Source organism: Haliotis rubra, unplaced genomic scaffold (assembly GCF_003918875.1).
Source record: "Haliotis rubra isolate DU_JTF1 unplaced genomic scaffold, ASM391887v1 Scf25, whole genome shotgun sequence".
Lineage (NCBI taxonomy): Eukaryota > Metazoa > Mollusca > Gastropoda > Lepetellida > Haliotidae > Haliotis > Haliotis rubra.
Genome location: NW_025766558.1, coordinates 2,838,221 through 2,863,012, shown reverse-complemented (window position 1 = coordinate 2,863,012; position 24,792 = coordinate 2,838,221). Strand labels below are relative to the sequence as shown.

At 39.7% G+C, this 24,792-nt stretch overlaps 1 protein-coding gene across 3 annotated transcripts in view; it reads left to right on the top strand.

Annotated features, from left to right (window-relative positions):
- LOC124279437 (serologically defined colon cancer antigen 8-like) overlaps positions 1-24,792 on the top strand; it is a 44,782-nt gene that overhangs the window by 11,832 nt on the left and 8,158 nt on the right. Inside the window, exons 2-10 of one of the 3 annotated variants that reach the window (XM_046715264.1) lie at positions 9,801-9,935; positions 17,490-17,692; positions 18,695-18,826; positions 19,274-19,399; positions 20,547-20,633; positions 21,129-21,193; positions 22,172-22,330; positions 23,448-23,586; positions 24,529-24,681. In XM_046715264.1, coding sequence (XP_046571220.1) covers positions 17,669-17,692; positions 18,695-18,826; positions 19,274-19,399; positions 20,547-20,633; positions 21,129-21,193; positions 22,172-22,330; positions 23,448-23,586; positions 24,529-24,681 — 885 coding nt within the window. In that variant the 5' untranslated portion in view covers positions 9,801-9,935; positions 17,490-17,668. Of the gene's footprint in view, positions 1-9,800; positions 9,936-16,561; positions 16,733-17,489; positions 17,693-18,694; positions 18,827-19,273; positions 19,400-20,546; positions 20,634-21,128; positions 21,194-22,171; positions 22,331-23,447; positions 23,587-24,528; positions 24,682-24,792 lie in introns of those variants that run through there. The other 2 variants (XM_046715263.1, XM_046715265.1) reach the window with 2 other exon arrangements.

Here is a 24,792-nt window from a genome sequence, read left to right as displayed (position 1 = left end):
GTCTATACAGTCTCATATCACCCTACAAGCCAGTGTTGTAACCATAGGTCTATACAGTCTCATATCACCCTACAAGCCAGTGTTGTAACCATAGGTCCATACAGTCTCATATCACCCTACAAGCCCATGTTGTAACCATAGGTCTATACAGTCTCATATCACCCTACAAGCCCATGTTGTAACCATAGGTCTATACAGTCTCATATCACCCTACAAGCCAGTGTTGTAACCATAGGTCTATACAGTCTCATATCACCCTACAAGCCAGTGTTGTAACCATAGGTCCATACAGTCTCATATCACCCTACAAGCCCATGTTGTAACCATAGGTCTATACAGTCTCATATCACCCTACAAGCCCATGTTGTAACCATAGGTCTATACAGTCTCATATCACCCTACAAGCCCATGTTGTACATAGTTCATACAGTCTCATATCATGCCCATGTTGTAACCATAGGTCTATACAGTCTCATATCACCCTACAAGCCCATGTTGTAACCATAGGTCTATACAGTCTCATATCACCCTACAAGCCCATGTTGTAACCATAGGTCTATACAGTCTCATATCACCCTACAAGCCCATGTTGTAACCATAGGTCTATACAGTCTCATATCACCCTACAAGCCCATGTTGTAACCATGTCTGTACAACTCATATCATTACATCATGTTGTAACCATAGGTCTATACAGTCTCATATCACCCTACAAGCCCATGTTGTAACCATAGGTCTATACAGTCTCATATCACCCTACAAGCCCATGTTGTAACCATAGGTCCATCACTGCAGTTCATGTAGCATTACATCATCACTGCAGGTCATGTAGCATTACATCATCACTGCAGGTCATGTAGCATTACTACATCATTATTGCAGTCCCACATACATATAACTGCCAATTAAATTATTGCAGTAAATGATTATATGTCTACATAAAATGTTACCAGTGTGCAATCAGAGAATTTCTCACCAGCCTATTGACCATGGTCAGTTCATCTTATTTCAAATGCATCCTGAGTGATTTAACCAGTAAAATGCTCAGTTAGTGGGGCTGGGGGTGTTGATGCATGTTGTAACTAGTAATAATTGCCGCTGAATATCTAGCACTGCAGTGAGAGAAACATACACACCATTTTGTACTTTAAAATCATACAAAGTACTTTCTACAACCCTAAATCATCCATCTTTTGTCTAGATGGCCAGAAGCAACGACTTACTGGCGATGAACTGATAGTGATAGAATAGTTCAGGGCAAAATAGATCATGCTCAGGATCACTGTATATATATCCCGATCTCTTATCACCAAAATCCAGAGCAGAGAATACAAAAACATGAAACCTTAAATTCTACAAGAATTTGTCACAAATGCTTCTCTTTCATTTTGCATTTTCGGTTGTCTCATGCAACTAGTTACTAATCAAAGGGAGATAATCTTACACTATACTGATGAAATGTGAGTGAAGTGTCATAAAATGGATTTAATTAGAACCTTGGTGTGAATAAAACATGCTGTCAATTTTGTTAAATGATTTAGACATATATGGTCTAGACAAGTTTAGTATTTGGATACCTTAGTCTAAATGCTGTTTTGTATTTTGATATGAGTGAGAAAACGACCCAAGGTCCTCCAGCATTACCTGAGTCAGTAAGATGCTGTGGGATGTAGGAGTTCAACCATACCAGGAGATACGAGGGGGTATCATCATACATTACTTCTGTTTGGACTAAAGTGTTGTAGATTAACCGTTCTATCTCGGCACACACTCACCCAGAAATCTAATGAAATCATAATGAATCTATCACAGGTGGCTGGAAGTCAGGTTTTTGCAAACATCCCCGCAATCACTACAGTGCTGTGGACCCCAACAATATTTTCTCAGGATCTATCTGGACCTCATCAGTGACAAACATTGGCCTCAAGTCCACAAAGTTTTGTTTTGGAATTACAATTTCCCCACATATAAGTGAGGCATAAGTTATAAGCAATGATATCAAATACTGTGGATTTGTCGATTTCAATGAGAAAAGGATCAACAAAGAAGATCACAAAGGATTTAGGACTTAGTTCTAGACTACTGTCTTGAAAGCAAAGTTAAATACCTCCAAATCGGTGAAAAATTTAACTTAATAAATGTACCAAGTTTGAAATAAATATACTCAGAGTCTGCCTGCAAGGGTATTCAGGTTAAGATCCCGGATAAACTCTTCAGCACATCATAGGTACAAAGGTTAGGCTTTAGGATGACTTTGGCCCTGAAAAGGCTTGTACATGCCCAGCACTTATACTTGCCTCCATTGCTTATAGTACAGTAGTAGGAGTGAGTGAGTGAGTGAGTGAGTGAGTGAGTGAGTGAGTGAGTGAGTGAGTGAGTGAGTGAGTGAGTGAGTGAGTGAGTGAGTGAGTGAGTGAGTGAGTGAGTGAGTGAGTGAGTGAGTGAGTGAGTGAGTGAGTGAGTGAGTGAGTTTAGTTTCACGCCGCACTCAGCAATATCCCAGTTATATGGCGGTGGTCTGTAAATAATCGAGTCTGGACCAGACAATCCAGTGATCAACATCATGAGCATCGATCTGCACAATCGGGAACCGATGACATGTGTCAACTGAGTCAGCGAGCCTCACCACCATCCGATCTTACGACAAGCATAGGTTACTGAAAATCAATATTCTAACCCGGAACTTCACGGGTAAGTACAGTAGAGTAGGAAGGTGGTTTGGATTTTATCACCAATCAGTGGACACAGATAACTTGTTCCAATCAGGATATCAAATAATAAAATCACTTGTCTTTTTACATGTATTTTATTTTGGACCCTTGTTTCATTGGTAGGAGTAGCCACTACTTACTGACGATCATCAGGCATTACAGAAAACCCAATTCAAAGCTTCAGCCAGTCTTTTGAAATTTAAGAGTAAATTTTACAAGGAAAGAGAAATACAAAGCCACAACAGTAACACAATATGTATCATAACATATTTTTTCAGGAGCAAAATATGTGTAGCCTGTATAATTGGTATCCCAACACCCAGTTTAAAGTCAGCTCTGAATGCAGTACTTGTGCAATATTGCATTCACAAACAGTGTGTGTTTGGAGAAGGAACCAAGTCCTCCTTCAACTGTTGACTCTGTATAGGGCCTGAATATCATTAGGTCTTTACGCTGTCAACTTATCTCTACAGTGATATACAGGCCCTGTTACTCCAGAAACCTCATGAACCATGGTAGTTGAGAAACCTCATCAGTCTTGACCCTGTTAGCCCAGAAACCCCATTAATCAGGACAGTGGTAGTTCAAGAAATCATGAATCTGGACCCTTATTCTCGAAACGTTCGTAGCCCTAAGAATTCTTAACTTTGATCGTAGCCAATGTGTTAAGAATGGGCTTAAGAAGTTCGTAAGGCTACGAATGTTTCGAGAATGGCTCGCCTGGACCATGACAGTTAAAGAAACCCACACTGGTCTGGACCATGTTTGTCTATAATCCCTTATCTAGTCTCTTACAGCTGAGAAACCCTGTCTTCCAACCAACTTGTTGGACATCACTACTGACCATGAATGTCTTAAATCCGGCATCAGTTAGTCATGACCCTTTCCTTGTGACTCCAACTACACAGATATACATCCTTCACAATATGACATTGTCATGGAGCTCAATACTTCACTGTTCAACTCAAAGAATACTAGCATATCATTTATCTTTCCTATTGATATGCCTCTGTTGAGATTTCCAAAATGTTTCTCTCATATGAATCTGGTTGAACCGACTGTGATTTATATTCAAATGTTGTTTCCATAAGAATACCTGGATGAGATGATAGAGATATTAATGCATGTTACACTGACAGGTGCTTGTGCTGCTACACCAGCAGGTGCTTGACTTGGCTAGGTAAGAATGTAGTGTACACAGCTCTCATCATGTACTGTCTAATGGAGCTCATATGTTTGTAGCTAGGACATTAAATTCATCTCGGGTAACTGAGACACATTATGTGATCTTACACTAACTTGACGTTGTTGTTCAACCTCACACAGTAGAGTCCACCCTGTAGCTCTCTGTCAGGAGATCCTGGATGTGTTGTAGTATGTACAGTATCCCAGAGTACAATCTTATTAATTACATTTCATACAGCTGTGGATTATGTCTGTCTGCATTAGTATTGACACTATTGACACATATATCATGCTGGAAACCAGGTGAAAAATGCAACAAAATAAAAAACCTCGGGTGTGTTTTTGTAAACAGACATGTACCCTAAAGTCAAAATACAGAAATGTAAAAGATACCCAAAATGGTACCTAAGTCTTTATTCTTCAACCAAGAACTGAAACCGTATGTAGGTGTTCCTGTTGGCCTGATTGCAAGTGGCATTGTGCATTACACAAATGTTGTTATTGTGTATGTTCATTTCATGCAATCAAATGCATCTCATACAATAATATGATAGCTTCGATCAAGAAAACGACACAATGCAGTATAGACTTGTCCTGGTGGATGTTTTGGTGTTCTGATTTTGGCAAGTAGCTGTATACAGAAACGTACCTGGGGTACATATCTGTAGTAGCCATGCCGACAACGACCCCTTCATGTCAGTTGTCAGAGGAGTGGCAGTCTCCAGTGCACATTGTGCCACAGTGATCCAGTCAATCGTCAGAAGTTCAAGGACTGTAAATGCAGGAGGCAAGACAAATGATGCCGACATTGGGGAACCCCGCCCACATGGGGGATGATGCTGACAAATCCAAATCATTTACCTGTGTGTTTATGTGATTCAAACCCAATATCACAAGCCATTGGCATGCCTCTGGGAGCAACTCTGCACAGCATATCCCTTCAGATGACAGGGCAACCTGTGTGCCCAATACTGAATGAGTGAGTAAGTTTAGTTTTACGCCGCACTCAGCAATATTCCAGCTATATGGCGGCGATCTGTAAATAATCGAGTCTGGACCAGACAATCCAGTGATCAACAGCATGAGCATCGATCTGCGCAATTGGGAACTGATGACATTTGTCACCAAAGCCAGCGAGCCTGACCACCCGATCCCGTTAGTCACCTCTTATGACAAGCATGGGTTACTGAAGCTTCATTCTAACCCGGACCTTCACGGGTCGTGCCCAATACTGTAGATCCAATATTGTATCATGAGGTGATATATCTACTTACATAAGGACGACATGCTTTAAAAGAAAAGGTATAATTAAATATTACCATATTGTTGTTCCCTATAATGATGGAACACAGCATTTTTAAACCACTGATCACTTCTGTGCTAATGAAAAACCAGCTGCCCCTCTAAAGATCCATCTGTAACAGCCTCGATATTCAGCCTGCTTGTGACCTGTCCCTTTCAACCAAACTTTGTTAATAATCTATCACACCATTATTGACGAGCATGTCACATCAGCCCAAGTAGGGCTACAATCTGCTGGGGTTAAAAGGTCTTGTGTATACAGTGTAGTATACCATACTGTGGCATGTGGTTCTCTCTGTGAGGTGGGTTAACCCCTGCCTCTACATGCTAGCAACACAATACACAAAGTTAAGGAAAGATTACATAACTGATTGAAACCCTTTCTTGTTAAATGCTTCTCAACATAAGATTTACTGAACTGAACAGATGCGTCATTGAGTGAGCAAGTGAGTTTATTTTTACACCGTGTTTTAGTAATATTCCAGCAATATCACAGCAGGGGACACCACAAATAGACTTCCCACATTGTACCCATGTGGGGATTCGAACCCGGATCTTCGATGTGACAAGCAAACACTTTAACCACTTGGCTACCCCACCACCCCTGAATTGAGTGTAAACTCTTTATAGTGTATGATATTACACACAACTGAATATGTCACTTGCAGTTCCCTAACAACTAATGAGGATTAACAATTTAACCATAAGCTACCCACCGCCCCCAAATGCGTCTGAATTATGTACCTATAAAAATAAAATTTTCTTCCAGTTACAAGACGGTTTTAACTGACTCCATGCCTCTCACTGCAAAACATGTACAAATACTGCCTGAGATTAATTTAAGTTAAGATCCTGTAAACAGGTGGTGGACCTCATGAGCAACCACACATGCCTTTGAGGCATGATTCCATACAATCCGTCAGATCACAGATTGTGTTTGATTAGAGCCCCACCATTGCCAGTTCTCTCAGCAAAAACTGAACTATAATGATCTATTCTGTCGCGGAATCCCATCTGGGAGCAATGCAAGGCATTCTGGTAACCTATTCTGCCTCAACATCTCAACAGGAGAGTATGGGATACAGTGGTTCATTTCTGCCTTGGATCCCAGACTGTGACAAGAACGAGACCATGCGGCATTATTCTGCCCCGAAAATATCCACAGTAGGGTTCTGCTGTGACTCTGATACTGAAAATGGTAAAACACACATCAGCACAGCACCATGCCGTCATCTGTTCCACAAGGCCTGCTGTCAGCACAGTCACTGCCAATGAATAGGACATATTCCTCAACATTTCCCAAATATAGTGTCAACAAATGGTTCACATGTCTATACGCTGACCGCGCCTGAGAGAATATACCCAACCATCTGTGTAATAAAACCACATCAAGCCCTGTTGATCATGGCCGATGAATAATAGATGTGGATGAAGGTCTACGGACATCCATTCATCCCCAGCAATCAATAGATATTGAATACATGGTTGTTGCCTTTTGGACTGACACACAATTCCATCAATCAGGGTTCCAACTGCTGTACCGCTATTCTCACCACTCACAAACAATTTATGTCCATGCATGTACAGGATTGTGGATGAATACCGGGCGGGGCAGGAGGCAACAGGTTACTTATACAGTTAACAGAATTTGTTTATCTCTCTTTATTGAATTCATGTTATTTTTGCACACTCCTGTCTCAGACAGACTTAAGAGTATGAGTGTGAATCTGAGAGCATTAGCATTACAAATAAACACCACAAAGATGTGGGAATTCTTACTCCTCATCCCCAAGCTGCTTGTAACCTAAGAATCCTATCTTCTCTGGTATTAGGAAAACATGGCAGTATTTGTATAAGGTGTTATTGGCATATTCAGAACATTTGTACAATACATATTCTTTCTTTATTCTTCAGCATGTCATTTATTATGTTTGCCTTGAGAATAGTTCATACTCAGCAAAAAAAAACATTACTTTTTTCCTAGTTATTGCCAACAGGAGACTTTGTTCTCATGTCTGTACAAGGTTGAAATGTGTCTTTCACTTTTATAGTATAGAAACTAGTGATTCACACAATACTATTCTCCTTGAAACAGTACTTGTTTTTTCACAGCAGTGAAATTAACCTTTCAGGTCATATATCTGAAACTTAAGACATATTTGTAATTACGCATAACACTTCAATTCATTTGATACTAACACTTTAACTGGTGTCCAAAACATTCATTATGGAAGACTCTTTCATTCATATGCTTTGGTTTTAAATCCTCAGATAATATAAATCCTAAATTTTAAATCATTTAGTAATATACATCATAAATTCTAAATCCTACAATAAGTAAGAAGAGAGCCATTGTAACAATCCTCTCCTGGGTTCGTAGCATTACGAGGAATCGTAAGTATATAATTTATCATAGCCTTACGAACATCGTAGCTATGAACGCTTTGGATCGTGGCCCTGAACACACCTGCCAAAGTGATAAATACAACAGCTCTAGGTTATCCAGCACACCTCTGAATATTGTTTTATGGCACAATTACAACTGTTCCATCAATTTGTCAAAATGATTGATTGATGACACACGAAAACAATACACCGATTGAGTATCCTCCAACCACAACCAGCTGATCAAATCACTCCACGAGAACAAGAATATCAGATGTGATCACACTCCGACCCTTAAACACAGCTGAAGCTTCAAAACTAGACTAATGCTTAGTCTCTGAAAATATCTAATTTTGCTGTAAACAACACTACGTACTAATTTAACATGCGCCCTAGCAAGATGGAAGAATCAAAACCTGTTGAAAATCTAAACTTGTTTCATTTAGGGCTATAGTATTGCAGTAAGCAGTCGGCAGAAAGGAAAATAATATGTTTCAGGGACTGTGGGACAGACTTCTTAAGAACATAGTCAGGCCTTGACTTTGTATGCAGTTCACTGTCTTAGTGTAACGAGGGAAATTAATAACTGCTGGATTACGATTCATATTAACATGTCAATCATCAGTCAGCACCAAGACTACCGATTGCCCTATCCCAGAATACATACAAGTACAACTAGTTGTAAGTTACAGTATAATACACAATAAGCCTAATAAAGGACATATATCATCCATTTGACAACATCTGACCCATCTCATACAGGAAAGGTTATCTTACTGTAATATTTACTTATGAAAAATGTTTTCAAAACTGATAAGACTGCCGAGTGTGTATGATAATCACTCGACATAGCTGAGTTGCTTGGGTGAAGGCTGAAACACATCGATAAGTCAGTATTTCAACAGAGTTTGTATGACAAAACGTATTGATTAATAACAACACATTGAAGCTGGACAGATCAGTTTATTTGAACAGGCTTACAGTTCAGATCAATTATCGCACACTGTGTTTGTGAACTGAACAACTGTTTGTCACTTGGATATTTAGCACTTATATATACTCTGAAGTGCAGAGCTCCATAACAGATGCAGAAACTGTCACTCCGACCTATCATATTTACAGTACACTATCAGGTTAACACAGTCATGAGGGCTGCTGAAAACTAAGTTATTTATTGAAAGTCAGCTAAACATTATGAAGAGGATGTCAATGAGATTATTGTCAACAGAGTGATAGGTCAGACTGACAAACTGTTTGTCCTATCTGTGACTGTTGAGGCAGAGTTGATCCACGTCTCCCATTAACATAAACAACAAAACACAAAGAAACTTTATCCTTCAGACCTACCTAAGTCCTTCACCTTCCTCAACAATAGAATTAATGGTGTATGTTTCTGACCCAAAGCTAATTTAATCCCTGTAAAATTAGCACTAGATCTTACTTCAGACCATATAATATTATTTTTTATAACATGACTTCTATCCTGTCATAAAATTTTCATTATTAGCAAGAAATCTTTCACAATACATGCATTTTCTGTGGTTGAGTAGGGCTGGACAATCCCATGCTGCTACAGGTAGCTTTGCTTCATTGAAACTTTACAACTCTCCTTCAGTGGCACAAACAGCTACTTGTATAGATTACAAGAGGGTTGTAAACAAATTGAAAGCAACATAAAATATTCTATGGATAGTGAAGGATGAATTTTCTCCTTGAGTGGAGACTGACAAGACAACCACTGATGACACTGAAGGTATCATCGGGCTAAGGCAAATCTTCCCTCACTTTTACATAAGCCAGGGGTAAAACTGTCACACTTTGTATAATGCTGGTATTTCTATTAAGAACAAAATTATTGCTGCCTTAACATGCATAAGAAATCATTAACAATACCTCCAAGGTTTAGAAAATTTCTAATTTCAAATTTCTAAAATACAAATATATTTTCAATAAACTTTCCAAAACATTAATTCCTTCAGATGCAGTTATCTTAAATTGCATAGCATTATGAATTCTCATAAATATCAAACAAATTTCACTTTTTTCACACAATTAATCTTTATATACCGCGGAATTAATTAGACATACACCCCACAAGTATTTCAACAAGACTTCCTTCGTTGCAGTAAAAATTTCAGAAGTTCATACACACTGTCTCTACATTATTTGTCTGAGGGCTGATAAAAAACTTATCCTTTTACCTGTAAATCTGAACAGGTGAACCATGAAGTGGACCAACTACAAAATCCACCAGGAGGATCTATACCATGAAACTGACATACTTCAGGGCCTTTGAACAAGCTCTCTGAAAGAGTTCATTCTATTTTCAAGGTATCCTGAGTTCCAGCACAGGTAAGGGGCCCTGAGGGGGTTTTAGGGGGTTCCTTACATACTGAACCAAAAATGTTAAGGATCATGAACATTCTATGTTCAAGGTATCCTGAGTTCCAGCACAGGTAAGGGGCCCTGAGGGGGTTTTAGGGGGTTCCTTATATACTGAACCAAAAATGTTAAGGATCATGAACATTCTGGGGGATTTGATTGTATTAAAAACTGTTCACACAATGTCATAAAAATATTACGAAAAGTATTTCTGATCCCTGTTTCAGTTCAACATGTTATCACTAGATGTTTTAGATATATTTCTACTGTTGCACTTATAGGAGGTTTACAGCACCCCACTAGATCCTTCCATCCTGTAACCTGCTGTACCCGTGTCAGTGATATCCTGGTTAACACAGCACCTGCATCAGATGTTGTTACAGGTGAACTTGATGAGACATAGTTACAGGGGTTTCTTAATCTACAAGTACCACTACTTGTAATTATGTAAACATCAGATAACACGCCCTGTGGCTAACAAACATAATTGGATACTCTTCACTGTTTCACTGTAGATAAAAATAGTGAATAATATGAAACTTACCAAAATGTATATCAGTTATGATTATAGTATAATATGATATCGCTCCTGGACCTGAGCTTGCTTCATCGTCAGTTAGCTCTCTATCTAAAATCTCTTTAGACAGAACTTTTAAAAATAGTTAACGAACAGCATCAGCCCCACTTTTTAACAAAATGGAAATACATATTTTTTTCCTTGCCATGTGTACAAAATTGATCACCACGGCTTTGTCCTGGTGTTGAAAGGGGCAGATAAATATATTTTGGCATGAGGTATGCCATTTTCTATTTTTATCTGTGTTTTGCTCAGGTAACCTGAATCCTGACATGTATTTACCATCCCACTTGTTTACACAAATCATCAGATTTCCATGGTTACTCATAAAAACAGAAAGAATTGGCAAAAGTTATGATGTATGCTCAAGGCCATAGCGAAGATCATCTCCATATTTACAACTGAAATACTTATAAAATAGTTACCTGGATCCTAACAAGTCTCTAATACTTTATATTTTACACTAAAAATACATGTTTTTGATTTTGGTCAGGAAAGATCTATTCAAACTAAATATGTGTTGTACATTACATTTTATAGATATTATGTTAAATCTGCATTAGTGTAAGTAACAGTACACATTAATTTGATGTTGAAGTTCTGGGGTTTATCTAGACTGTTCAGAGACTTTTCGACCCAAACGTCTCGAGCAAATGTCAGTAAAAGTTCATCATTAGAAATTAACAATTTTGATTCTATGTACATAATGTAGGTAATATTGTGGCTCAGTAGAGGTAACTGTATATCATTATCAACAGGACCAGTAACAGGGAACAGGCTTATTTGTACATTATTGCAATGTTAAATTACCTTAGATCATAGGGAAAAAAAGAATTTTGAAAGTATCCAAATTTTTAAGGAACCAATGATTTATTACCCAATTTGCCTGCCAGGCACACTTAGCTTAAAACCTACAAAAATGTAAATGCTGCTGTCATATCAATGTCTGAATATGCTGCTGTAATACAGAGACATGTAAACAAGTGTGACACACATTTACACCATGTAATAATCTCTGGTCTCAAATAGAATGATATTACTGCACAAGAGATGAGAGAAAAGAGTTTTCTCAGCATTGTTTTTAATAACTACGTAAGACATTGTGATCTGGTATTAATCATTAAATAAATGCTTCAGGAAGACAGCAAATTTTATAATGGCAGTATTCTACGACTTCCAAAGAAATGTTTATTCTTAAAATTGAGTACGTATTACAAATGAAAAGGAGATTTACTCACCTCTATATGAGCCATGGTACAATTTGTACAATGAACTTGAGTATTTCACTGCCTTAAACTAAACACCCTAACTTGGGTGTACACCAAAAACTGATATAAATCATTATTTTTTCTGATCAGTATGCATTCAAATTACAGGAAACAACATCCCGTTGACTAGAGCCCAAATTACTTATCACATATCTACGAAATGAGATTAAAATACTTAGGGGTGCGTTACGCAAAATGTCCCAATGGTGAGCCAGTGTTATATTGTCAGCTGTTATTATGCTTATCAACTGTTTATAGTATTGGGTCAGCATGCATTAGCGGCCGACCTAATCAGTGATTGTGTGAAGTTTGTGTTATATCGCGCTTCAAACTGGCGGTGTAATTCACAAGTTTATAAGTCGCTAAGAGCCGCAGTCACTGTGACCAAAACTGGAGTCAGTGATGTAATTGATGAACCCACTTGGTACTGAACCTGGAATCGGTGTCAAGTGTGTTCTTATGAACGTGTATACTTAGCTAGACTACATGCACAAAATATAATTCCAGATGACAAACTCACCCCCTCCACTTCCCCAGCGTCCATGCCGCTACTTCCTACGAAATACGCTACAACGGGGTAGACGGTTCATTCACAAATACAGGTGCCCCGCCTTCGATGGGGCTTGGGTACACAGCTTTTAGTGTTTATCCAGCTCAAAACTACCTTCCTCATGACTGTGTACAGATACGTCGCCGGCGCGTCGTCTGCTAGAGGAGGCATTAGGTCAAGCGCGATCGCCCGGGGAGATTCACCGTGAAGTGACTTTATAAGGGTGTAATTGATGCGAATCACCTACAGTAGCCATACGGTACAAACTAATCACCTGCGGCTCTCACTTACAATGACTAAAGGATCAGCTGTTTAGCAATAAGCGCTTGAGTGGTGTAATTGGGATATCAGTGCGATCAGTGAAGCATGACACGTCCTTTCCACGCCCTGTATTCCACGTATTCGATATTCAGTTAACTCATACCAATAATTTCAAATACGTCTAAATATACGGAGTGAATTATAGAGGTATTTCATGGCAGTGTTTTGATCGATACATAAACACCACGTGGGTCATGACAAAAGGGCAATAATGAGGTTATTATTCATTCATAAGCTCCAAAACTTTCAATTTACTTTGCGAACTGCTTGAATCCATATTGTTCTCGTGAAATATAATCTAATAAAACGTACCCCCTAGGTTGGTTCAACTTAAAAGCTCCGGATGTTTTATGTATTGAAATATTTCAGTATTTGATGACTGTGACACTTTAACTCAACCGAGTGCCCGAGTGTACCAGACTCGATGGCTCCGCTGTACTAGAGGTTAAGGGTCACAGGTGAAATTCATGAATGATCGGCATTTTAATATCTCTGTGATTGAGATAATCCTGCTGTTCACGCTTGGCAAAGAGCCTTCAGTTCTTCTCGCAATGGTGATCATCGAAGTTAAACTCTTGACAAGCTAACACAAATGAAATCACTCATCCGAGAGGTCACCGGGTACGAACAGATTGTATGATTGTTATCAGTCGCTGGGAAGAACGTATCGTGATTATAAACCATTCTTCAGATCTAATTTAGCTCATATCATTATTGTAGAACTTGCAGTTGAAAGGTGTGTCTAATAATATATATAATTTCAAATCGTAACATGCATAATGACACTAACACATGTTTACTGATATCATTAGTCGTACATCAGCGGCTGGAGACACCCACTTGTGGAGGCCCCAATACCAAACTACTTAAACTCAAACTGATATTTTAGTGACTTTATCAAGCATAGACATTGTCAGGCATCAACAATTAAAGCAGAGAATCCGTTCAATTGTTAATCCTCATTGAGTTATTAGGGAACTCCAGTGACGTTTTCAATTGTGTTTAGTATCATACGCTATAAAGAGGTTACACTGAATTGAGGGTGGGTGAGGTAGTCTTGAGGTTAAAGTGTTCGCTCGTCACGCCGAAGACCCGGTTCGATTCAACACATGGGTACAATGTGTGAAGCCCATTTCTGGCAATAAAATTAGAAGGGTCGGTCGGGCGATGAGAAGCAAAAAAAATGCTGGCCTAATCGTATAACTTAATTTTTTTTAAACTAGTATCGTCATACTGATGATTAGATTTATTATAATGGCGTCTGCAGAGGTGATGGTGCAAAATCCAGTACTACAACGTGTCCCTCCTTTTAAAGATAATCATTCTGAATTTGGAAAACATGTGATATCAGCTTATCAACTTGGACTTACCTCTCATTTGTCAGTGCGGAGGCCACACCATCATGACTGATCATGAAGGCTGGGTGTCTGGACCAGGTCAAGTTGTCTGGCTGGTTTGTTGTTTAACGCCGCACTCAGCAATATTCTATCTATATGGCGGAAGTCAACCGTTCGAGTCTGGACCAGATAATCCAGTGATCAACAGCATGAGCATCGATCTACACAATTGGGATACGATGACATGTGTCAACCAAGTCAGCGAGCCTGACGACCCGATCCCGTTAGTCGCCTCTTACGACAAGTATGAGTTGCTGAAGACCAATTCTAACCGGATCTTCACGGGTTAGACCAGGTTAAGCATTATGATCTACATCGATTGCCATTCGGTCTGCTTAAATTAAGGCCTATACTGTAACATAGGAGGTACGAAAAAAAAGTCTTAGGTGATAAATTAAATACCCCAAATGTGATGATCTATGGTGAATGCGGTCGCTTCCCACTTTATCTAGAAGCACAGATAAAAGTTATCAAATACTGGGTAAAGCTCTTGAATATGCCTGCATCAAGATTTCCTAAGAAATGTTATAACATGATGTATTTGTTTGACACCAACGGAAAATCAAATTGGGTAACGAATGTTAGAAATTTACTAAATCATTGTGGTTTTAGTGATGTATTTTTGTCACAAAAGATTACTTGCCCAAAGTCATTTTATAATGCTTTATCGCAAAGATTAAAAGATATGTACATTCAGGCCTGGAACTCATCTTTAATACAGTCGCCAAAATCCACTTTTTACAGTACTTTTAAATCTTTTTTCCACACAGAGCAATACCTACACGATATCAATCTTAGAAAATTCCACGTTTCATTATCCAGATTTAGATGCTTTTCACGTTATTTTATGATCGAGAAGGGCAGATATTAGTAAACTTCGTATGTATATCCACCATGCTTTTGAACAAAGAAAATAACGTTTGCAAACATTGTGATTGTATGCCATTATTGTTTTTATATTTTGTACTTTAGGCCTACGGCCTCTTCAGTAATGGAATAAAAAGATTTGAATGCTACGAGAAAAGTTACGAGATCTTAGGCTTACGAGAGCTTTGTGAAACGGGGCCCAGGTTAAGAAGACGAGATCATTGAGATGAATAATCGCTGACTAAATATCGACCAATTATCTTTAAAAATATCGGAGACGTAAATTAGACGAACAAGGCAAAAATGTCCAACAGAATTCCAACATCTTCCGGTGAGTGGTGGATTATTAACAAAAGAGCGTTCTGAACATAATTTAGAAGCAGCCCATAAACACAGACCTATCTTTGCGTATTGCGTGAGTTTATTCAAGCTTTATTTCATTACAATAGTTTATGGACTATATTATCGACGACACAATTTTCACATCAGTAATCGTTAATAATTAGGAGCTAATCCTATTGTGTTTACATTTTGGAAGTGATTATAGTTGGTTGAACGCTGCTAAATGTCATTTAAAACCGAATGCGTTGGGTGATTGTTCAGTCATTTCATGTTGGAACCAGGCTGGGTCAATATTTTCCTCCATATCCGATCAAACACCTCAAAGAATTCGCCGGGGTCAAACGTAACAGTTTCAGACGACATGTTTGTTTACTTTTGTAAGGGTTAATGAGTGCAAAATATTCCTACGCGCAGTGAACCGGCTCTCAGAAGTGGTTATTGAAAAACTTTCACTTCTAATTTTTTAGTAACAGCCAATCAAAAACGAGCATATTTAAATTTGATGGTAGAATTCTTTTTAACGGCATTTCCGATTATCGATCTTTTCAGCCAGTCTTATTAACCAAGGCTATAAACACGAGCACTGACACGCAGACAGTCAAAGAAGACGAAACCTGACCACCCGGTCCAACATGGTCAGTTCCTACGTCTCGTTTATAGATGCCCGATCTAGGAGAATTCCAACACTGTTTTGTCTGTTTTTTGTGGAGCCGAACCCAAGGCACAGCTGACGCATGACTGTTGCTGAACCTCCGCTTGTAAATGGGAGAAATGGCGAAAGTGACGTGAAGGCGAATGATATGATAGTGACGTCTGTAAATGGATAAATGGTAAACCCTATAGATCGATATTTGGAATAGACCGTGGATATGGCATGCGTCAACTGTAAACAGTTTGTCATCTATCACTGTTAATGATATCGTATATCCAGATATAACAACACTTCTGTGTATTCGCGTACTTTCAATCCTTTGCTGAGGGAGGAAATTAAAAAAATTCCAGGTGTGTTTTATTTAGTTGGCCTCAAAATTCCATCTCGATTTGAGTATGATAATACTGAAATCCAATGATATTTTTTTTTATTACTATTGCTGTTATGTCGTATTTTACATTGTATATTTTTTTAATGACTGAAGCAATGTTTATTTTCTAGCAGTAGGTTTGTGACAGAAAATGCAAGCATTGATAATCGTATTATTCAACAGAAGTCTTTTGCGGCCGAATAATGTTATTAGGTTTGTGGTTAATAGTACAGTGAGTCCAGAATTGCATTGCGCATGTCCTGCGGGTTAAGAATGTAAACTTCCGCTGAACGACGGCGGAGAGTATTCCTTACAAAATGTCAATTTTGACCCGCAGAACATGAGATGAATAAATAAATATGTATTATTTTAAAGATTACAACGGGGGAACTGGAGCAGATGACCTCCAAAGCTCAGTTCGAGGTGATTTAGATTGAATAGCCAGTAAAATATTAACTCAGAAGTCCTAATGACATGTCGAAACTGGTAGATTCTCTAAATAACGTGTTAAATACTCGAATTTATCATATTTGCTTGTTTTTTATTTTATGTCCATGCAGAACAATCGTGTCTTTACAATATCATTCGATAATGTAAATAGAATGTAAGAACATATAGTTACTAGCCCGCTTCGTGATCACTTCAAGTTCAACAGAAAATATATTCTCAATCATTCCATAGACTGACATTCGGAGCTGTTGTTTTGTACACATCACACTATATTGCCACTGCCTTGGTAAACAGAAAAGTACATACTTTTTATCAACGTTATAGAGTATTTTGAGAAGTATATGGCATGATATAAATGGAAGAATGATGACTGTCTCTCCTGGTTACAGCAAGATGCAAGGCATCTATGGAAAACACAGATTTAAATAAATGCCAAAAGATTATAACCATGTGCTTATGAGACTTATTGAGGTCACCACGAAATTGATGCAGTAGGATTTCAACAATGATACACTATGATTCTCTTGAGATAGTTTTGAAAGTCCAAATATAAGGGAATTAAATACAGGACAAGAAAAAAGGAACACAAGTTCAGACCCTATTAACCCTTTTCTGTGAATATATTTTAACAAGCTCAACAAAAACTGATAGGTGAAATGAAAAGAGATTTTGAGAATGATAGTTGTGGAATTGTTAAAACAACAACTTTTTCCATGGTTTCATACACTAGATCGAGCCAATGACAGCTTGAATGAACTGAGAGATGCTTTCGACACGCCATCAGGCTTGCCAACTGGATCCAGAGCTAAGGATGACCTAACACGAGCTGTTCATCCACGCATTTTGACCTATGAAGATGGAGGACAGAGGCCACAGAAGTATCGAGATGCTGCACAGCAGCTCCAACAGATGCTGGCACCACAGTCTGAAAGGGTATGACTGAAGTGACTGAACATGCTGAGGTAGTTCAAACTGTAATTTTAAACCAACCACTGGTAATAATTTAGTTTCAGGGCCTGAGGTTGCTTCCATCCCACAAATTGGTCACAGTGTCTCCTTCTTTGAACCCCACCATATACACACAACAGTAACAAGTTGCCTGAAACAAACCATGTAAATCCATGAAAGAGTACTGTTTCATGTAATCATAAAAACTGTAAAATGACAGATTACTACCCTGCTATTCAATCATATACCCACTATGTGGAAAACATCTAACATTGTACCATTCCCGAAAAGGCAAAACCCGTTGCTCTGACATCGGTAGCCATGAAGTGTCTGGAACGCATTGTGAAAAAGCTACTTATGCGCGAGGTTGAAGAACATCTAGACCCGCTCCAGTTTAATTACCGGCAGAGAAGAGGCACAGACGATGCCACATTAACCCTCCTGAATCTTATCTATAAACATTTAGAACAAGATGGATCATATGTGAGAATTCTGTTCTCTGACTTTTCCTCCGCATTCAATACCATTCAGCCACACTTACTTCTGTCCAAACTAACAAACTTAAGTGTGAACAGCAATCTGATCAGATGGATAGACTCTTTCATGACTGACAGACCTCAGTATGTTACTGTTAATGGAATCAGTTCCTCGGTTGCCAACCTGTCCCCTGGAGCTCCACAAGGATGTGTTTTGTCACCCGTATTGTTCATCATTTATACCAACGATTGTATCTAACAGCTAACTGTTTCATTATCAAGTTTGCCGATGACGCAGCAATTGTTTCACTTTTAAAATCTGCTGACCTTGATTACAAGAATGCAGTCTTGAATTTTACTAATTGGTGTAAAGATAACTTTCTGGTTTTAAATGTTAAGAAAACAAAAGAATGATTATAGATACATATGTTGGACTTGCCAAAGAGCATGGTTTATGTAACAGTGTTTTTGGTATACTACTTGTAATTACCCATGTGCCTTTGTTCAACAGGTGCCTGATGCCCCAGACACCTCACCTGCGCCTCCTCGGGGACCTCTCCCAACACCAGAGGAGGCAGCCATAATGCTCCAGCACCAGGCTTCACTCACCCACCACCTGGAGTCAGAGAATCGCTACATCAGGGTGAGTTGCGACTTCTTCAGGCCAACAATACTACATGGTCGAATTGCAACTGAGTTATTGTGGGCAGTATAATAGACTTACGAATCATTACCATTGCTCATATAGGATTTAGCAGTTGGGTAACCCAGTGGTTAAAGTGTTTGCTCGTCACACCGAAGGCTGGGTTCGATTCCCCAAATTGGTACACTGTAAAGCCCATTTTTGGTAGTCCCCAGCTGTAATATTGCTGGAATATTGCTAGAACCAGTACAATCCAACTTACTCAAATAGAATTCACTTTTCAAATTGCTCTGTTTTGACCATGCTACTGTTTTCTTTGATCTATAATGTTATTTATTCCAACAGAACTACTAGTCAGCACCAGAGTCAAGTGAAAGTGTAGTAGACTTCAGATTTATCTCATAATGTGTTAGGATGCAATTGGATGGTTATTGTTTCATGTTTCAGGAAGAGATGGCAATCTTGCGCCTGAAGCTGGGGGAGCTGCTTGATGAGAACAAGCACCTTCACAATGAGCTAAAGACGACGGTGGTGCATGAGATACTCCGAGAAGGAGGTGCAGATCTTGCCCAGGTATGAGGGCTATCATTCATGTATACCTTCACTCAGGGATATATGCTGGCACATGGAGCTGTCATCTAAAGCACTGCAATGCTTTGGCTGAGTTGTGTCCCTTTACCTCTGATTCTGGGTTCAAAATTCCAGATTTGCCCAATTTATGATCCTTGTTGTGTTAGAACATGTTTGTGGGTTTCACAGGGCTAAACAACTACATCTTCCCACAATAGCGTACATGTCATGAAACACTCTCACAACCCAAATGATCCACAAGTCAATTACTTGGCCAAGTAAAGAGAGTTAATATCTAAATGTTAGGTGTAACTTTGAGCTGCAACACACCTTCTCTCCTACAACTTTGTTACTCTGTGCTGTCTGTAGGTCAAGGAAGGAAGCTACACAAAACAGGACGTTATGACACTCATTTCATAATGAGGTTGATCTCTGATTGAATGAAAACAGTACTACCACTATCACAATATGTCAAAAATACTGCAGGTTTAAAACCACAATGAAAGATATAACCACTGTATAGATATAACCACTGTATAGATATAACCACTGTATAGATATAACCACTATAGATATGACCACTGTATAGATATAACCACTATAGATATAACCACTGTATAGATATGACCACTGTATAGATATAACCACTGTATAGATATAACCACTCTAGATATAACCATATAACCACTGTATAGATATAACCACTGTATAGATATAACCACTGTATAGATATAACCACTATAGATATGACCACTGTATAGATATAACCACTGTATAGATATAACCACTGTATAGATATAACCACTGTATAGATATAACCACTATAGATATAACCACTGTATAGATATAACCACTATAGATATAACCACTGTATAGATATGACCACTGTATAGATATAACCACTGTATAGATATAACCACTGTATAGATATAACCACTGTATAGATATAACCACTGTATAGATATAACCACTATAGATATAACCACTGTATAGATATGACCACTGTATAGATATGACCACTGTATAGATATAACCACTGTATAGATATAACCGCTGTATAGATATAACCACTGTATAGATATAACCACATCTGTAGTGCAGATGTTCATGTTTACTTCCTTGTCTTGAGTTGGCGATGGATCTGTTTCAGTACATGGGCAACCTGGACTCTGCGCTGAAGGACTCAGTGGGTCCAGGGATGGCGAGACAAGACTACAGGCGCTGGCAGGTGGAGCTGGTAGGTTCATGCATGGATAATTTCATCTTGTGGTATTGCTTTACCCTGGTGGGACTGTGTGAAGGAATGGCTCTGTGTCACTCATGTGTTGTGAGAGCTCAAGTTGGGTGGCTGTCTGATTATGTCATCCCAGCCTTCTTGGATTTGTATAAACACAAAGCGCCATGCCTCAGCTGGAATATTGCTGACTGTAGATTGAAACAAAATTCAATTATACAGTAAGGCTGAAGAAATAACATGTACATGTATTGATATGAATCTTCTAAGGTTTGGTGTCCCCCGCTGTGATATTACTGGAATATTGCTACAAGCATCATGAAACCTTACTCACTCACTCTAAGGTGGATTGATAAACAATTCTTGCTTGCTTTCTCATCTTTTTGTTTGTTGTCAATACATTTTGGATATACGTAACATTGTGCAAGACATGCTTTCTATACTGACTACAAAACACAGCAGAGAGCCTTGTGGTGCAGTGTCATCTTTACCTTTCAGGAGAGGCTGAGTTCTCTCCATGCCAACAAGTCGGAGCGCCTGGAATCCCAGTTGGCACATGCAAGGTAGGATATGTCCTTGTGGAGATGTCAGATGTAGCAACACGACCACTTAACCATCATGTTGCATGATATGTTCCTGCTCTTGATTCAGCAGAGGTGACATAATCATGGAAACTTTGTGAATGACGTAATTGCTCAAAATATTTTAAGCAGGGGAAGAATTTCGGATTAGTAATTGATACCTAAAAGAGACCATGTTAGAAAAGGACTTGTTCCCCTTCCATGTGTTACAAGTAGACTAAAGAGTAGTTCCCCATCGCTGTGTTACAAGAGTTATTCCCCTTTCCGCTGCTTCAAGAGATTTCCCCGTAATACAAGAGTTGTTCACTTTCATTCTCATCTTATTCCTCTACCTTCATAATACCCCATGCAACAGTATGATACAAATATTTAATGTATTGACTCTATAACTAGTTTTATGTGGATTCCTGAAGGTGCTGGCAAAGTGACAAAATAATGTAACAAGAGTCGTTTCCCTTCCCTTCTCCTTTCCATGTCACACATTCAGTATCCTACCACCAACACCTGTGTTGTGGAGCAACCATTATGTCTTAACATTATACTTGGGGCGGTGGGGTAGCCTAATGGATAAAGCGTTGGCTCGTCATGCCGAAGACCCGGGTTCGAATCCCCACATGGGTACAATGTGTGAAGCCCATTTCTGGTGTCCCCTGCCGTGATGTTGCTGGAATATTGCTAAAAGCGGCGTAAAGCCAAACTCAGTCAGTCGGTCAGTCAGTATCATTATAATTAGGGTTATATTTCTACAAAAACGGCTCAAGACAAGTAAATTGAAACCATATTCTCACTTACATTTTCATCACACTGGCTGGCTGAGTTAAGGATAAATTCCAGTTGACATATGCATGTCTCATTGCTTGTAGATCAGCAAAAGGCCCTGTCTGTTATGAGTTTATCTCTATACTGGCTGTCATGCTGAGGAGCTTTGACAATTGTACAAGAGTTGTTTCCCCTTGCCAGGTCAGAGCTGGAGAAGTATGAGCAGATGGTGGAGGATCTGAGGTCTCAGCTGCGGATACATGACTCCATCCCGACACACGAGAATGGACTGTCGACCACCATGTTCCTGTCTGACACACACCGCAACTTCCACCAGCAGACCATCGACAGGCTCACCAAGTAAGACTGTACTACTGAACACTCACCATAGGGCTTGTTCTATTCAGTCTTTACTCGCCAATGACAATTTGCTGTATTTAGCACTCACCATTTAGAGCTTGTTCCATGCGACAGACACAACATTTAGTACTTGTTCTATGGGACTGACTCATCAAGTGGGATTTCTCTCTATAGGGTCTGCCTAGCTAGGGGTAATCATGAATACTTTTAATGAAATAGAAAAAGACTAGATAACATTTTAGACCCCATGCCTTTGCAATTACAATAGGTATAGCATCATAAAAGGCATTTTAATTTTCATGATATTTTAAAACATGTCAACTAACCTGAAAGCAGATCTTGACTATTATCAGAGTTCAGTAATTGCGGAGCTTGATGAGTTGATGAGCATTTCCCTTGACTAACTGTGTGTTCTGTGTGCAGGGAGCTTGATGAATTGATGTACCATTGTCTGCCAGAGTTATTTCCCTTGACTTACTGTGTGTTCTGTGTGCATGGAGCTTGATGAGTTGATGTACCATTGTCTGCCAGAGTTATTTCCCTTGACTTACTGTGTGTTCTGTGTGCAGGGAGCTTGATGAGTTGATGTACCATTGTCTGCCAGAGTTATTTCCCTTGACTTACTGTGTGTTCTGTGTGCATGGAGCTTGATGAGTTGATGTACCATTGTCTGCCAGAGTTATTTCCCTTGACTTACTGTGTGTTCTGTGTGCAGGGAGCTTGATGAGTTGATGTACCATTGTCTGCCAGAGTTATTTCCCTTGACTTACTGTGTGTTCTGTGTGCAGGGAGCTTGATGAGTTGATGTACCATTGGGGGCGGTGGGGTAGCCTAGTGGTTAAAGCGTTAGCTCGTCACGACGAAGACCCGGGTTCAAATCCCCACATGGGTACAATGTGTGAAGCCCATTTCTGGTGTCCCCCGCCGTGATGTTGCTTTAATATTGCTAAAAGCAGCGTGAAACCAAACTCAGTCCATCAGTTAGTGATGTACCATTGTCTGTCAGAGTTATTTCCCTTGACTTACCTTGTGTTATGTGTGCATGGAGCTTGATGAGTTTATGTACCATTGTCTGCAAGAGTTATTTCCCTTGACTTACTATGTGTTCTGTGTGCAGGGAGCGTGATGAGCTGATGGACCACGTGGCCAGCCTGAAGGGCCGACTGTTGGACATGACTCGACGTGAGGAAGACTCCTACGTCCAGATGAAGAAGGGCATCGAGCTGGTGGAGCAGGCTCAACTAGAGCAAACTCAGGTCAGCAGGGAAGTAGTATCTGGGGAGTCTACGCTCAGGTCAGCAGGGAAGTAGTATCTGGGGAGTCTACACTCAGGTCAGCAGGGAAGTAGTATCTGGGGAGTCTACGCTCAGGTCAGCAGGGAAGTAGTATCTGGGGAGTCTACACTCAGGTCAGCAGGGAAGTAGTATCTGGGGAGTCTACACTCAGGTTAGCTGGGAAGTAGTATCTGGGGAGTCTAGACCCAGGTTAGGTGGGAAGTAGTATCTGGGGAGTCTAGACCCAGGGTAGCAGGGAAGTAGTGTCTGGGGAGTCTACACAGGTCAGCAATGAAGTAGTATCTGGGGAGTCTAGATTCAAGTTAGCTGGGTTGCCTCATCTTTGCCATTCATGCAACAGAAATATCCATGGTGCAGTCTATTAGTTGTTGATCAAGCTTGCTGTTGTGTCTGCAATGGAGTCTGTGGTTCACGATCAAGACTCAATGTGTGTGATCAAGATGGGTCAAAGATGAAGTCTGTGGTTCACGATCAAGTCTGTGTATGTGTGTGATCAAGATGGGTCAGAGATGAAGTCTGTGGTTCACGATCAAGTCTGTGTGTCTGTCATCAAGATGGGTCAGAGATGAAGTCTGTGGTTCAGTCTCTGTGAGATGAAGTCTGTGGTGTCATCAAGATGGGTCAGAAGTTTGTGGTTGAAGATTCACGATGAAGTCTCTGGTGTGTCTGTGATCAAGATGGGTCAGAGATGAAGTCTGTGGTTCACGATCAAGTCTGTGTGTGTCTGTGATCAAGATGGGTCAGCGATGAATGCTGTGGTTCACGATCAAGTCTCGTGTGTGTGTGTGATCAAGATGGGTCAGCGATGAAGTCTGTGGTTCACGATCAACTCTTTGTGTGTGTGATCAAGATGGGTCAGCGATGAAGTCTGTGGTTCACGATCAACTCTTTGTGTGTGTGCAGGCGATGGTGGAGCGGGAGCAGTTGGCGGAGGAGCTGGCCAACATGAGGCAGAGGTTCGAGGAGCATGTGATGGACTCGCAGCGCAAGATGGAGATGGAGAGGGACTCGGTCCGGAAGGAGTCACGCTTCCTGGTGGATGACCTCAACAACAAGGTAGAGCAGGCCAGAAACTGTAGTCCAAGTATCCACTTTAACCAGATATGAATAGTGAGGCCCAGGTGTGAGTTTCATCCCTTGGATCCATTAGGTGTATGTTAAATCGTC